Below are 17,045 nucleotides of genomic sequence, written 5' to 3'. Positions count from 1 at the left end.
TGCAAGTTCCATCCCTGGGGCCAGAAAGATCCCCTGGAGAAGGAAATGGCAATCCACTCCAGTATTATTGCTTGGAAAACTTCATGGACAGAGGAGCCTGCTGGGCTAGATTCCATGGGGTCGCAAAGAGTCAGACACGGCTAAGTGACTTAGCAGATTACTGTCATGTGACGACCTTGCCTATCTCTGTGCCTTGTTTATCTAAACAGAAACTTCAACTTTGTTCACTTTTGCACAGTCAGCCCTTCCATCCATTATCTGGTAAGAAATTCTTATTGTGATCTTTTGTCTTTTAGGAGAAATTTCTGGAGGCTAGAGGTCTGAAATCAAGGTAGCGCCAGGGCCACGGTGCTTCACAAGGCTCTAAGAAAGACTCTGTTCATCTCCTTGGGTTTCCGATGGCTCCAGGGGTTTCCGACGGCTCCAGGCGTTCCCTCGGCGTGTGGCCGCATGACTCCGGTTTCTGTCTTGGTCTTCACATGGCCTTCTCTTCTGCGTCCCATCTCCTCCTAATAAGGGCTCTTGTCACTGGATTACCCCTGGGTAATCCAGAATGATCTTACCTCAAGATCCTTAACTTAATTACATCTGCAAAGACCTTCCCCACCCCCCAGCCTACCCCCCTTTCACCCCGCAGTAAGATCACATTCACAGGTTCCAGAGATTCGAGTGTGGACATTCAACCCACTGTAGACTTCTGCCACCTTGCATGCTTCTTCTGTGCTCTGGCTTTCGGTTCATGTAGCTTCTGTAGAAACCACAAAATACGTCAACCAACATCCAGCAAATATTTGTGGAGAAGCTGCTTTAAGCCAGGCCCTGCACTGGTGAATAAAACTAGGTAGAGTCTCTGCTCCTGTGGAACCTGGAGCTTAAAGAGTGTTTTAAAAACTGAGACTTTTTACAATTAAAAGTGTCCTATATTTTTAATAAGCAATTATCTGCTTATCATAAAATAGTATGTCTGAGGCATTTGACTGAATGCCTTCAGTTTGCGTATTTAATTTTTGTTTCCTAAAATGTTTTAAAAATTTTATTCATTTATTTGTTTTTGACTGCACTGGGTCTTCATTGCTGTGTGGGCGTTCTCTACTTGCGGCAGGCGGGACTGTTCTCTGTTGGGCTGTGCCGTGCCAGGGCCTCTCATTGCCGTAGCTTCTCTTGTTGTGGATCACAGGCTCTAGAGTGTGGATTCAGTAGCTGTGGCGCATGGGCTTAGCTGATCCACGGCATATGAAATCTTTCCAGACCAGGGATCAAACCCACGTTCCCTCTATTGGCGGATGGATTCTTAACTGCTGGACCAAGAGGAAAGTCCATATTTCCTAAAAATTTTAACATCAGTTTTTCCTTAATTGAGCTCCTTCTCTTAACATTTGTTTTTTTGTATTTCATGCCAGTAGGATGTTTGTGGTTAAGGTTTGCCTTCCTGTATTCTTTTTTTTTTAAATAAATATTTATTTATTTGACTGCCCTTAGTCAAATAGTTGCAGCATACAGGATCTTTTAGTTGTGGCGTATGGGATCTGGTTCCCTGACCAGGGATCTAATTCAGGCCCCCTGTATTAAGAGCACGGAGTCTTAGCCAGTGGACCACCAGGGAAGTACCCCTATATTCTATGAACCTTGTCGAATTAAAAAAAATCTAATTGTTATCGTACTCTAGCATCTGTGGTGCCTCTTCTAGTCTTTTCCCCAATATATGAATGCTAAACTGGTTATCTGCACTGAAGCTTTACTGAAAAACTCAAGATATTTGTGAGCACTATTCTATCTTGTTGACTTCCCCTTCATTTTTTTTTTTTAAAGAACAAGTACCCCAAAAAATAAGGCCCAAAGAAAAGGACCTTTTCTAACTTCTGCTGTTCCATGAAACTTTTCTTCCTCCCTGGATTACCAGACTTATTACGATTTGGCCCAGTATCTTCATTCCTGACTGCTTAGTCTCCTAAAAACCTTGTTGCTTTTAGAAGTTCCTGCTAACATTAACCTCCTGGAGACCACACAGATTGTTTGTTTTGTCATTTTTCCCTTTCCTGAAGTTCTCCGTGTGTGTGTGTTAGTTGCTCAGTTCAGTTCAGTTCAGTCATTCAGATGTGTCTGACTCTTTGCGACCCCATGAATTGCAGCACGCCAGGCCTCCCTGTCCATCACCAACTCCCGGAGTTCATTCAAACTCACGTCCATCGAGTCAGTGATGCCATCCAGCCATCTCATCCTCTGTCATCCCCTTCTCCTCCTGCCCCCAATCCCTCCCAGCATCATGGTCTTTTCCAATGAGTCAACTCTTCACATGAGGTGGCCAAAGTACTGGAGTTTCAGCTTTAGCATCATTCCTTCCAAAGAACACCCAGGGCTGATCTCCTTCAGAATGGACTGGTTGGATCTCCTTGCAGTCCAAGAGACTCTCAAGAGTCTTTTCCAACACCCACAGTTTAAAAGCATCAATTCTTTGGCATTCAGCTTTCTTCACAGTCCAGTTCTCACATCCATACATGACTACTGGAAAAACCATAGCCTTGACTAGACGGACCTTTGTTGGCAAAGTAATGTCTCTGCTTTTCAGTATGCTATCTAGGTTGGTTATAACTTTCCTTCCAAGGAGTAAGCGTCTTTTAATTTCATGGCTGCAATCACCATCTTCAGTGATTTTGGAGCCCCCCAAAATAAAGTCTGACACTGTTTCCACTGTTTCCCATCTGTTTCCCATGAAGTATGGAACCAGATGCCATGATCTTCATTTTCTGAATGTTGAGCTTTAAGCCAACTTTTTCATTCTCCTCTTTCACTTTCATCAAGAGGCTCTTTAGTTCCTCTTCACTTTCTGCCTTAAGGGTGGTGTCATCTGCATATCTGAGATTATTGATATTTCCCCTGGCAATCTTGATTCCAGCTTGTGCTTCTTCCAGCCCAGTGTTTCTCATGATGTACTCTGCATATAAGTTAAATAAGCAGGGTGAAAATATACAGCCTTGATGTACTCCTTTTGTTATTTGGAACCAGTCAGTTGTTCCATGTCCAGTTCTAACTGTTGCTTCCTGATTTGCATATAGGTTTCTCAAGAGGCCAGTCAGGTGGTCTGGGATTCCCATCTCTTTCAGAATTTTCCACAGTTTATTGTGATCCACACAGTCAAAGGCTTTGGCGTAGTCAATAAAGCAGAAATAGATGTTTTTCTGGAACTCTCTTGCTTTTTCCATGATCCAGCAGATGTTGGCAATTTGATCTCTGTTTCCTCTGCCTTTTCTAAAACCAGCTTGAACATCTGGAAGTTCATGGTTCATGTATTGCTGAAGCCTGGCTTGGAGAATTTTGAGCATTACTTTACTAGCGTGTGAGATGAGTACAATTGTGTAGTAGTTTGAGCATTCTTTGGCATTGCCTTTCTTTGGGATTGAAATAAAAACTGACCTTTTCCAGTCCTGTGGCCACTGCTGAGTTTTCCAAATTTGCTGGCATATTGAGTGCACACTTTCCCAGCATCATCTTTCAGGATTTGGAATAGCTCAACTGGAATACCATCACCTCCGCTAGCTTTGTTCGTAGTGATGCTTTCTAAGGCCCACTTGACTTCACATTCCAGGATGTCTGGCTCTAGGTAAGTGATCACACCTTCGTGATTATCTTGGTCATGAAGATCTTTTTTGTATAGTTCTTCTGTGTATTCTTGCCACCTCTTCTTAATATCTTCTGCTTCTGTTAGGTCCATACCATTTCTGTCCTTTATCAAGCCCATCTTTGCATGAAATGTTCCCTTGGTATCTCTAATTTTCTTGAAGAGATCTCTAGTCTTTCCCATTCTGTTGTTTTCCTCTATTTCTTTGCATTGATGGCTGAGGAAGGCTTTCTTATCTCTTCTTGCTATTCTTTGGAAGTCCGCATTCAGATGCTTATATCTTTCCTTTCCTCCTTTGCTTTTCGCTTCTCTTCTTTTCACAGCTATTTGTAAGGCCTCCCCAGACAGCCATTTTGCTTTTTTGCATTTCTTTTCCATGGAGATGGTCTTGATCCCTGTCTCCTGTACAATGTCACGAACCTCCATCCATAGTTCATCAGGCACTCTGTCTATCAGATCTAGTCCCTTAAATCTATTTCTCACTTCCACTGTATAATATAAGGGATTTGATTTAGGTCATACCTGAATGGTCTAGTGGTTTTCCCTACTTTCTTCAATTTAAGTCTGAATTTGGCAATAAGGAGTTTGTGATCTGTGCCACAGTCAGCTCCCGGTCTTGTTTTTGTTGACTGTATAGAGCTTCTCCATCTTTGGCTGCAAAGAATATAATCAATCTGATTTCATTGTTGACCATCTGGTGATGTCCATGTGTAGAGTCTTCTCTTGTGTTGTTGGAAGAGGGTGTTTGTTATGACCAGTGCATTCTCTTGGCAAAACTCTATTAGCCTTTGCCCTGCTTCATTATGTATTCCAAGGCCAAATTTACCTGTTACTCCAGGTGTTTCTTGACTTCCTACTTTTGCATTCCAGTCTCCTATAATGAAAAGGACATCTTTTTGGTCTTTTTGGGGTGTTAGTTCTAAAAGGTCTTGTAGGTCTTCATAGAATTGTTCAACTTCAGCTTCTTCAGCGTTACTGGTTGGGATGTAGACTTGGATTACTGTGATATTGAGTGGTTTGCCTTGGAAACAAACAGAGATCATTCTGTTGTTTTTGAGATTGCATCCAAGTACTGCATTTCGGACTCTTGTTGACCATGATGGCTACTCCATTTCTTCTAAGGGATTCGTGCCCGCAGTAGTAGATATAATGGTCATCTGAGTTAAATTCACCCATTCCAGTCCATTTCAGTTCGCTGATCCCTAGACTGTCGACGTTCACTCTTGCCATCTCCTGTTTGACCACTTCCAATTTGCCTTGATTCATGGACCTGACATTCCAGGTTCCTATGCAATATTGCTCTTTACAGCATTGGACCTTGCTTCTATCACCAGTCACATCCACAACTGGGTGTTTTTGCTTTGGTTCTGTCCCTTTATTCTTTCTGGAGTTATTTCTCCACTGATCTCCAGTAGCATATTGGGCCTCTACTGACCTGGGGAGTTCCTCTTTCAGTATCCTATCATTTTGCCTTTTCATACTGTTCATGGGGTTCTCAAGGCAAGAATACTGAAGTGGTTTGCCATTCCCTTCTCCAGTGGACCACATTCTGTCAGACCTCTCCACCATGACCTGCCTGTCTTGGGTTGCCCCACGGGCATGGCTTAGTTTCATTGAGTTAGACAAGGCTGTGGTCCTAGTGTGATTAGACTGACTAGTTTTCTGTGAGTATGGTTTCAGTGTGTTTGCCCTCTGAAGCCCTCTTGCAACACCTACCATCTTATTTGGGTTTCTCTTACCTTGAACGAGGGATATCTCCTCACCGCCGCCCCTCCTGACCTTGAACGTGGAATAGCTCCTCCAGGCCCTCCTGCACCCATGCAGCCATCTGAGATGGATGGTGGCATCCATTTTAGATGCTACCTTTTCCCGGAAAACTTCTGAGAATCCCTTACTGGAAGTCATCTTTTCTTCCCCCAACTCCCGTCTGTAACTCTTGCACTTTGCCTTACTAGTGGCATTTATCCCTTTTATCTAGACGTATCCTGACTAATTTCCTTTACTAAACTCTATGCCAGTTGGGATTAGAGATGGTATTGGATTATTTACATCCCAACACATGTATTTGTCTACCTAATAATTTATTAAAAGAGTGAAACCCTTTATGGCTATAAAGTGGTTCTGTTTCTTGTGTTTTAATCATTGGCAGGCAGATTCTTTTACCACTGGGCCATCTGGAAAATCCCATGTTTTATTGTTTACTGTATTTAAGATGTTAGCTTAGATGGATTGTTAAAAACAATCTTTTTTTTTCTTGTATTTTACCGCATAAAGCAATCACTATTGTAACCGCAGTTATGTTATATGTGTGCATTTTGATAGTGAGCTCTATGTGCTGTGCCGTGTCCGACTCTTTGCAGTCCTGTGGACTGAAGCCGGCCAGGCTCCTCCGTCCATGGTATTCTCCAGACAAGAACACTGGAGTGGGTTGCCACATCATTCTCCAGGGGATCTTCCCAGCAGAGGCATCGACCCTCATCTCCTGTGCCTCCTGTACTGACAGGTGGATTCTTTCCCACTGAACGACCTGGGAAGCCCAGTGAGCACTAACTTTCTATGTTGGTTCAATTCCTGTTTTCCTCCCCAAGATTGGTTTTTATTTAATATTATTAACCTTGACCATTTTAAATCCATTTATCCATTTCTAAGAAGTATGTCTCGTACAACGATATCTCTGTTATGTCCTATATTTTGCAGCTGTAAAGATGTGACTAGATTCCTACAGATCTTCCAGATCCAATAATTTTGTTTCTGGACTCGAGAAAAAACAGTTAACTAGATACACTCTGTATTCTCTCCTGTTTCATTTTTCCTTACTTTCTCATAGGTTTTAGGACCCCTGATTTGTTTTTGAAGTTTAAAGACTTGGCATATTGGTGTCCATTAGTGTTTAGTTTCTTTTGTGACTCCCGTGTTGCTGACTTTTTAAGTGTGAGACTTCCAGTTCTCTTCAGAAGTGGGATCTTGGTGTTTCTTTTCTTCGGATCTTACATTACCATTAATTTTTATAGTCTAGTGAGAGTCTAGTCTGGACTGATCTTTGCTCTGATGCATTAATTCTCTTCCTTGTTTTACTGTGATCCTTACTACACCAGCAACAAATGTTTCTGTTTTTATTAACAGTTTATTTCTTCTGATTCAGGCATTATTCACCTAGCTGTGCTAGTTGCAGCTCCTCGGGCCTTTCTTCCTTTTTTCTTCTTTGTATTTCTGCCCATTCTTCTTTTTGGAGATGTACCTGAAATTATTCTCAAATGTCCTTACTTTCCTCTTTTTCTTACCATTTCCTTCTTATCCCCTTTGGCTTAGCTTATTTTTGTAATTTATTTTTGGTTCAGACCTTGGTAAATGTTTGGAGGGTCTTAGGATAAACACTGAGTATTATTTTTGAAATGCACTTGAACTTGCTTATGAAACCAGACAGGGTCAGGGGTAGAAGAAACCACTCTGTTTGATTGTTTTGAAGTTCTCTGATAAAAACCTTGGAGCAGAAGCAGAATGTTCTGGGTAAGGTGGATTTTTTGTTTTCTATGTACATTTTGTCCTATCCACTGGGCACAGATAAGCATGCATGTTCTAGGATCAACAGTGTGATCAGATGGTTTAGTTGATAATATTCTTAAATTCTAGACAGCTATTGACTTGATATGTGTATATTATGGCTTTTATTTTTTTAATGGTAACTCTTTAGGTGCCTTATGCTCAGTCATATCCTACTCTTTGTGACTCCATGGAGTGTAGCCTGCCAGGCTCCTCTGTCCATGGGATTTTCCGGGCAAAAATACTGGAGTGTGTTGCCATTTCCTTCTCCAGGGGATCTTCCCCACCCAAGGATAGAAGCAAATAGTGTGATACAGGCAGTATTTGCTTTCTGCATTACTTTGAAAGGAAAAAGGAATAAGATGAGAGATTTAAAAAAGTATATAGTTTAATGGCTTTTCCATCAAGCAGCTGAAAATCTCTGTCCCCAAGTTCTGTTACATCAGAGAGAGCCTTTGAACTGCATGGTCTTCTGCAATTTTTCAGTGGAAAGATGGAGGTCTAAGGTTAACACAGCTTCTCAGAATTAGATGTAAAACCTCTTGACTTCATCTCAGAGACCCCGTCCACAGGGCAGGCTGCTGACCTACAATATGTAATTTGTTTTTGGTGCAGTGACAACCAGTCTCTGTTTGTGCAGACAAAGCCTGGAGGGTAATGCAGGTTTGTCTAAAGTTTTTCCAGCCTCTTCCCTCTGTTCTTTAGCCTCTCGTTTCCTTTCTTTGACAGCTTTTGCTGTGCTGCCCTTGGCGGTGATGACGAGGATTGTTGCTGTCAGTTACACATCATTCTTAGCCTCCTTGCTGTTTTCTTGCTCTGGATTCCAGTTTTTGAGTCGCCATGGCCCTGCTGACCCTGCAGGAGGGGTCTCTTGGTTTGTCTGTGTCACAGAGCAGGCCCACCTCAAAGGTGAAGGAGTGGACAGTGGCCTCTCCGTGGAGCTGGCGGGAGGTCTCGTGTTCTCATGCAGATGAGGGGCGCTGTGATGTCTCTGCTGACACAGTGCCTGGGCTGTGTCACCCACACAGCCAAAGCTATGCTGAGTGTGGCCCGAGCGGCTTATGGCCACAGAGCTTCCTTATGTCCTTTTAGTGTCCTCTTGGTAGAGAAAGCAGCAGAATCTCCTTTCTGGGGTTCTGGATCCCTTGTTCAGTGTGGCCCAGTGTTAGGTCTTCACTGCACTCTGGACAAATGTTCGGGGCCTGGAAAGTCCTCAGTGCTGTTTGGGCCCTGGGGTCCCCACGCTCTGTGAGAAATAGCGGTAGGCACAGAGGCAGAGCTCTCAGTGCATGCTCACTCTATTTGTGAGTGAGTGAAGGACTCAGAATTAAATACAGAAGAGGAGATTGTGTGACACTGGTGACTTCACTGTGTTCTTTTATTTCTATTTTCAGAATTTGCTTTAGCGATATTAAGTTTGTGTTGGATGCTTAGAACTAGAATAGCCTCTCTTATTCATGAAAAATGTGAGGATATTAATTCTTATATACTTAGTCACTCTAACTCTTGTGCTTTGTTTTAATTTTATAAGTTTTATAGAAAAGTAATTTGTTGAGGTATATTTCACATACTATACAATTTACTCATTTAATATGTATAATTCAGTGGTTTTTAGTATATTTACAGGGTTGAATCAATTTTTAACAACTTTAAATGACTTTAAAACAACTTTAAATGACTCCAGAAGGAAATACCACACCCATTGGCAGTTAATCTCATTTTTTAACTTAGTCCCTCCAGGTAACCTATGGATGTGCCTCTTCTGGACATTTTGTATAGATGGAATTGCACAGTAAGTGGTCTTTTGTGACTGGTTTCTTTCACTTAGCATAATGGCTTCACCGTTTATCCCTGTCTTTCCCTTGGTTTCTCATCACTCTCTGGGGTGGTACAGAGTGCTAGTGCTGGTCTGGCTCCCACCTCTGGACTAGAGGAGCAGTTCACAGACACTTAAAGAGCAACAGCAACAAAGCACTTCAAACTCGGGTTATCCCAGGTCTTCAGATGTGCCTCAGTTGCAGTCACATGCTGCTGCTGCTGCTGCTAAGTCGCATCAGTCGTGTCCGACTCTGTGCGACCCCAGAGACGGCAGCCCACCAGGCTCCCCTGTCCCTGGGATTCTCCAGGCAAGAACACTGGAGTGGGTTGCCATTTCCTTCTCCAATGCATGAAAGTGAAAAGCGAAAGTGAAGTCGCTCAGTTGTGTCCGACTCTTAGTGACCCCCATGGACTGCAGCCTACCAGGCTCCTCCATCCGTGGGATTTTCCAGGCAAGAGTACTGCAGTGGGGTGCCATTGCCTTCTCTGCAGTCACATGAGGGAGATGGTTTTTGATCTCTGTATTAGTTCTCCGTTACTGCAGAACAAATTATCCCCAAACATAGCAGTTTAAAACAACAATGCTTATTGTCTTGCAGTTTCTATGGATTCAGGGTCTGAGCACAGCTTAGCTGGATCTTGGAGCTCTCCTCTTAGCTGGATCACGTGACTGACTTCGTCCTCTCAAGGCTCCACCCCGTATCACTGGCTGATGGCAGGATTCGGTCCTCTGCAGGCCTTTCTTAGTTCCTTTTGAGCTGTTGTATGTTCTTTCCTACTGTGTGCCTCTCCATACAGCACATCACAGCATGTCAGCTGCTGCATTAGAGTGTGCAAGCAGGTGGGCAAGAGAGAGGCCAGCAAGACACAAGACATTGTCTCTCATACCCTGGGCACAGCAGTGACGTCCCATCACTCACCATATTCCATTTGTTAGAGGCATATCACCAGACCCACCACACAATCAAGGCAATGGGATCATACAGGATGTGAATACCAAGAGTCTAGGATGATGAAGCGGGGTAGGGAGTGTTTTAGAAGTTGCCTGCCACACTATCCCACTCATTACTAAGCAAAGGTCTTCTCTATACGTTTGTGATGTCTTCTCTGGCTTTGGAGAAGTGGATTGTTGATTTCCTTGATTATAGAGCTTCTGCAGAGAAAAGGCATCTGAAGTGTTCTTTGTTTTAGTTTTTCAGTCTCTCAGTCGTGTCTGACTCTTTGTGACCCCATGGACTACAGCATGCCAGGCTTCCCTGTCCTTCCCTATCTCTCAGTTTGCTCAAACTCATGTCCATTGAGTTGCTGATGCCACCTAACCATCTTATCTTCTGTCGCCCCCTTCTCCTCCTGCCCTCAATCTTTCCAGCATCAAGGTGTTTTCCAACAAGTTGGCTTTTGGCATCAGATGGTCAAAATATTGGAGCTTCAGCTTCAGCATCAGTCCTTCCAATGAATAGTCAGGGTTGATTTCCTTTAGGATTGACTGGTTTGATCACCTTGCTGTCCAAGGTGTCTCAAGGGTCTTCTCCAACACCACAGTTCAAAAGCGTCAGTTCTTTGGCATTCAGCTTTCTTCACAGTCCAACTCTCACATCCACACATGACCACTGGAAAAACCATAGACTTGACTAGATGGACCTTTGTTGGCAAAGTAATATCCCTGCTTTTCAATATGCTATCTAGGTTGGTCATAACTTTCCTTCCGAGGAGTAAGTGTCTTTTAATTTCATGGCTGCAACCACCATCTGCAGTGATTTTGGAGCCCCCAAAATAAAGTCTGACACTGTTTCCACTGTTTCCCCATCTATTTCCCATGAAGTGATGGGACCAGATGCCATGATCTTAGTTATATGTATACATATATCTCCTCCTTCTTGGCCTCCCTCCCACACCTCCCGTCCCACTTCTCTAGGTCGTCACAGAGCTCAGCTGAGCTCCCTGTGCTATGCAGCAGCTTCCCACTAGCTTTTTTTATACCATTTTACGCATGGGTAATGTATGTATGTTGATGCTACTCTGTCAATTCGTCCCGCCCTCCCCTCTCCTCCACCCACCATGTCTGTTTTATCTGCATTTCTATTCCTTCCCTGCAAAGAAGTTTATTAGTACCATTTGCCTCAGATTTTTAAAGAATTTATTTATCTACAATATCCCTTTCAAAATATCGTATTGATAGACCTGTTGGTTATTTGCATGTATTTGCTATTATAAACATTGCTATGATGAATATTTCTTTGTACTCATGGGCAAGAGTTTTTCTAGCCATAGATATTTTAAAACAAACTTCTGCAGGGAGGCGGGGCAGGGACAGGGGGAGAAATAGGTGAGGGAGATTAAGAGGTGCAAACTTCAAGTTGTAAAATGAGTCATGGGTATGAAAGGTACAGTGTGCGGAGTATAGTCAGGAATTATGTGCTGTCTTTATATGGGGACAGACTGTGGCTGGACTTATTGTGGTGATCATTTTGACATGTATAGTGATATCAAATCCCTCTGTCATGTTACAGTAACTAACATAGTGTTTAGGTTGATTATACTTCAAAACCAACCAACCAACCAAACAAACCCATAGAAAAAGAGATCAGATTTATAGTTACCAGAGACAAGGGATTGGGCAGAAAGGGAACTGGATGACAGTGGTCAAAAAGTACAAACTTATAAGATAAATAAGTAATGTGATATAATGTGCAATATGAATAATATAATTAAGGCTATTCTATGTTATGTGTGAAAGCTGTTCAGAGTAAATCCTAAGAGGTTTTTTCATCATAAGAAAAACATTTTTCTTCCATTTTAAAAATTTTAGGGATTTCCCTGGCAGTCCATGGCTCAGACTCCATGCTTCCGCTGCAGGGGGCATGGGTTTGATCCCTGGTCAGGGAACTAAGAATCCCATACACGGCATGGTGCAACAAAAAAAAAAGTTATATCTAAATCAGATGATGGATATTTTCTAAACCTACTAAGATAATCTTTCATGATACATGTAAGTCAAATCATTATGCTGTACACCTTAAACTTAGGCTGCACTGTATGTCAATTATATTCCAATAAAACGGAAAGAAAAAGACTTCTCAGTGACTGATAAGCAAACAAGCAAAAGAGTAAGTGATAAACATTTCTGTTATATATTGACAAAGAAATGTTACAGCTATTTTTAATAACATTACATGAAATAGGAGAAAATGCCTTTTGTGACAGCCATCTAAATAGAAGGCAGCACATGAGTTAACATGACAGCCATCTACATAGAAAATGTTAAATCATGCTGCCTTTTGCTTTTGGATTAATAATAGTGTGGCTTTTTTGTTTTCCAAAGTAGGTATTTATATGACTAGAAGGAAAACTGATGGAATATTGGAATTAGTAAAACTACTTTCATATGGTAATTTAGGAAAATATTCACTACATACTTCTCATTTTTCTTCGTGGTAGTATTTATTCCTATCTAGGACTAATCAGCAAAACCTATATTTATTATTTGTATCATACTAATCTCTAAGCAAGAATTTTTTAAAAACTTTTATCATGGAAAATTTCAAGCACCCACAAAAGTAGAAAAATAGTACTGTGAACCCTCAAGTATGCATCACCCAGCTTCAACACAACTGACTTTCTTTTGAGCAAGATTTTCAATTGTGATGCTAACATTCGTTTTATATTTAGAAAGTCTTATATTCAGGGTAACACAAAATTAACATTGCTCATTTGGAGAATTATTTCAGTATTCATATGAGGTAAGTGGCAATTGTTTAGAGAACTTATTATTGCTATTATTAGATATAAAAGTTGTCCTTTTAATATAATTTTGCTAATTTATGGGTTGATTGTGAGTTTCTTCTCTCCATTAGTTGCTCAGTGTAATGGTGTGTTTGGCCAGTCTTCCATTTGACAGGGAGGTTGTCCACAAGCTTTGTAAAAGTGTGACCTAAGCCCTTCAAAATGTTTTGATACAAAAGTTAGGTAACAGTTCTAAACGCTTAGAGAACTCCATTTTAAAAATGAAACACAAGGAGTTCCCTGGTCACCTAGTGGTTAAGAATCCAAGCTTTTCTGCCATGACCTGGGTTTAATCCCTGGTCAGGAACTGAGATCCTGCAAGCCACACAGCATAGACAAAAACCCAAAAAACCAAAAAATAAAAACAAAGACAACATAGGGACAAGCTAGTAACATGCCCTGGTACTGTTTGTAGAACTGTAGATCCAGAGACTGTGTAATTCACTGTTCGAGCTGTACTGCATGAGTTTCCTGTGTGCTTGGATTCCAGATAGCAGTGGTCATGGGCTCCTGCACAGCAGGAGGAGCTTACGTGCCTGCAATGGCTGATGAAAACATCATCGTCCGCAAGCAGGGTACCATTTTCTTGGGTGGACCTCCCTTGGTAAGAACCTGCCTGTTCGTTTCTTTTTTGGTAAGAACATAGTCTTGCTTGCTTGCTTGAAGTAAAATATACATAATGTAAAATATACCATTCTGACCATGTTTAAGTATACAGTGCTCTGGCATTAAGTATAGTCACTTTGTTGTACAGCTGTCACTACCGTCCATCTCCCGAACGTTCTCATCTTCCCCAGCTGAAACTCTGTACCTATTAAACACTAACTCCCTATTCCCTGCCTTCTTCACTACCCCGGAAACCATGATTCTACTTTGTCTATGAATTTGACTACTTTCGGAACCTCATTTAAATGGATCCTATAATATCTGTCCTTCTGTGTTTGCCATATTTCACTTAGGAAAATGCCCTCAAGATTTGTCCATGTTGTAACATGTGTCAGAATTTCCTTCCTTTTAAAGGCTGAATAATATTGCAATGTACATGTATATACCACATTTTGTCTATTTGTCCTTCAATAGACTTCTGGGTTGCCTCCACTTCGGGGCTATTTGGAATAATGCTGCTGTGACCATGTGCAAATGTCTGTGTGAGCCCCTGCTTTCATTTCTTCTTCTTTCATTTCTTATATGTTCAGAAGTGGGATTGCTGAGCCATGTGGTAACTCTGTATCTAAATTTTTGAGGAATTACTTCATTCCTCTTTATAGCTGAGTGATATTTCATTGTATGGATAGGCTGTATTTTGTTTATGCATTTATTGGTTAATAGACATTTGGGTTGTTTCCACTGTCAAAGGTACTAAAATATAAAACATTTTCCTTTCTTCTGTGATCTGTCTAGCAGTTTCATGATGTTGCACCCCCCACCGCCGCTCCAGGCATCTCTGCTTCCCATGGGCCCACTATGACCCCAAAGTTGTGCCATCTCCATGTGAAAATGTGCTTGGTACCCGGGTGGAGATGGGCAAAAGGCTAGCCCTTAGCCCCCCTCCTCCCCTCAAGTGGCCTGTTGGTGAGCACATCTCAGCACTGCCTAGCCCAGGTCTGTGATGGGCTACCATGATCCTCCCAGAGACACCATGGGGTGCACGCCTGACCTATGACCCTGCTCCTGAGCCAGAGCCCCACTGGGGACAGATGGAACAATCGCTGGTCAGGGGCAGGGAAGAGAAGGTAGGGCAAGACCCAGGGCACAGGCACCAGTCAGCCAGGAAGCAGGGAGCAGAGGGGAGGAGGACTGCACAAGAGCAGAGGCTGTAAACCTTAACACATATGCTCCATTGTCCCATCAGACTTCATTACAGAAAACAGCTTCAGAGATAAAATTGTTTAGACCTGCACCAGGGTACCCCAGTGAGCATTAAACTCCGAGCACAGGACTCTTCTGAGAGTGGGACCCTGTGTATCCTCACTGGCCACCTGCCTGTGAAGTAGGCACTGGGGACTGGATTATGTTATCCCTGGTTTTTCCTTACTTCCCATTTGACCATCTCCATTACTGTGAGTGCCGTGTCCAGCAGGGCAGGTAAGAAAGACTTGCGACAGGGGCGGGTGCGTAATGAAAAGACAGACACATATCATTTGGCAAGCGGGGAATCGGGGGTCCTCCTGCTCCCCATGGCAGGAAGACAAAATGGCTCCTTTCAGCCCGCACTTTTATTGGTAGAAGTCACATGAGATCATTAGGGAATAGCTATACTGGGGAGTTTGATCAGTGCACCATAATGAGGGAGTCAAGTTAAAGCTTTGCTTTTGATCAGGAGTGACTTGTTTTGTTTCCATGGGGACGGACGCAGTGGCAGGCAGTGAAGCGGAGCAGGGAGCACGTTCCGCCCCAAGTATGTCTGGTCGGCGTGCTTATTAGGACAATCACGAGGGCGCAGTTTGCCGCACCCTCGAGTCGTGGGGCAGGTTCTGGTCTCTGCTCTGCCAGGCTGCAGCATCTCCCCCTTTTTGTTTTGATTGCAAGACTATCATGGTCAGTCCAGAATAATAATATAGGGCTCTTTCTGTGTTAAATTTGGGGGTACCCCGTTAGGATCTGGGAACCAATGGGAATCGTTGGTCCAAACTGTAGGGGAAGTGTCAGTCCACGTTAAGGGTCTAGCTAATGGAGGGTCTGGAACATAAGTTCAATACAAATCGGCATCTGCCCCAGTTACTGGAGAAGGCGATGGCACCCCACTCCAGTACTTTTGCCTGGAAAATCCCATGGACGGAGGAGCCTGGTAGGCTGCAGTCCATGGGGTCGCTAAGGGTCAGACACGACTGAGCGACTTCACTTTCACTTTTCACTTTCATGCATTGGAGAAGGAAATGGCAACCCACTCCAGTGTTCTTGCCTGGAGAATCCCAGGGACGGGAAGCCTGGTGGGCTGCCGTCTATGGGGTCACACAGAGTCACGACTGAAGTGACTTAGCAGCAGCAGCCCCAGTTACAGCACAGGAGACCAATGCCACCATAGCCAGCAGCATGGTCTCGGGAGCCTTAGTCAGGTGTTTGAGTGTGCAAGAGCATCTGTTCACTCTTTTGACTGCGGCTCTTCAGTTGTCCGCAAGTCATAGGAGGTGCCTGAGGAGTGCGTGGTTGTCCTTCTTGCTTGGGGCGGTGGGGGGGGCAGGGCTCAGGGCGCAGTCCGCCAGGTGCAGCCTCTGGACTTTCTGTGTCACCATCGCCATGCTCACTGTGGGATCCCACATCTCCCGTGGTGCAAATGGGGAATCCATGGTAAAGCTTGATGCACCTGCTTCGTATCTAACCAGGGCCTTGACCTGTTGAGACACAACCATATCCTCCTCCCCACGTTAGTAGGGGGGTTGGTCCTTTCCATGGACTACCTTCTGGCACCTTCCACCAGACCTGTGGGTATCACACTGAAGGAGTATGTGAATGGTGTTTCTCATGTGGGGTTGATTTTTGGTCATCTGTTGTGAAAAAATTTAAGGTTAGGAGAGCTAGACGTAGATGTGCAGGTGGAGATTTCCCTGCTATTCCCCCTTTCTGTTTTAAAAGTTGACTTTTAAGAGCATAATGTGCTCATTCAACAATAACTTGGCCAGTTGGATTATGTGGGATGCCTGTAGAATGACTAATAGGCCAGAGAGAGCAACAGGCTGTAAAAGCTTTACGGGTGTAAGTTGGCCCGTTGTCAGTTTTAAGTTTCTTTGGGATGCCCATATGAGCGGAAGCTGAGCAGAAGCCCAAAGCATATGAGAATAAGTATCAGTAGAAACACGAAGGTAGCTAAGGTGTCCAAACTCAGGAAAATGGGTTACATCCTTCTGCCAAATTTCATTTGGAGTAACCCCTGGAGGGTTAACTCCAGGTGATGGAGGTTGGTAAGCACTGACTTGTTAACAGGAAGGACAGGCTTGAATAATTTGTGTTGCTTGGGATTTAGTAACGTTAAACTGATGTCTAAGGGAATGGCAGATTGATAAAGAAGTTGATGAAACTGGTAAGCCTGCTTAAAAATGGGCATCATTAGAAGGTCAGCCTGAGAATTGCCAAGGGTGAGAGGCCCCGGGAGAGGGGAGTGAGCTTGAATATGTGTAATAAAGAAAGGGAAGGAATGGGAGCGAATGGCTTCTTGAAGTTGGAGAAATAGGAGGAATAAGTCCTCAGAATTAACATGTTTAATTTTTGTAGTCTCAGTAGACTTGGTCATTCCAACCACATAGGCAGAGTCACTAACAATATTAATAGAGGTCTTTAGAAACAAGTACTG

General features: G+C 43.2%; 1 protein-coding gene across 2 annotated transcripts in view; it reads left to right on the top strand.

The window, feature by feature from the left end:
* Positions 1-17,045, top strand: part of MCCC2 (methylcrotonyl-CoA carboxylase subunit 2) — a 78,278-nt gene that overhangs the window by 27,441 nt on the left and 33,792 nt on the right. For both annotated transcript variants that reach the window (XM_059878855.1, XM_010816706.4), the window contains exon 7: positions 13,248-13,361. In XM_059878855.1, the coding sequence (XP_059734838.1) occupies positions 13,248-13,361 (114 nt within the window). The remainder of the gene's footprint in view (positions 1-13,247; positions 13,362-17,045) is intronic.

Source organism: Bos taurus, chromosome 20 (assembly GCF_002263795.3).
Source record: "Bos taurus isolate L1 Dominette 01449 registration number 42190680 breed Hereford chromosome 20, ARS-UCD2.0, whole genome shotgun sequence".
In the NCBI taxonomy this organism is placed as follows: domain Eukaryota; kingdom Metazoa; phylum Chordata; class Mammalia; order Artiodactyla; family Bovidae; genus Bos; species Bos taurus.
The sequence above is the reverse complement of the archived record's forward strand: the minus strand, read 5'-3'. Positions and strand labels throughout refer to the sequence as shown.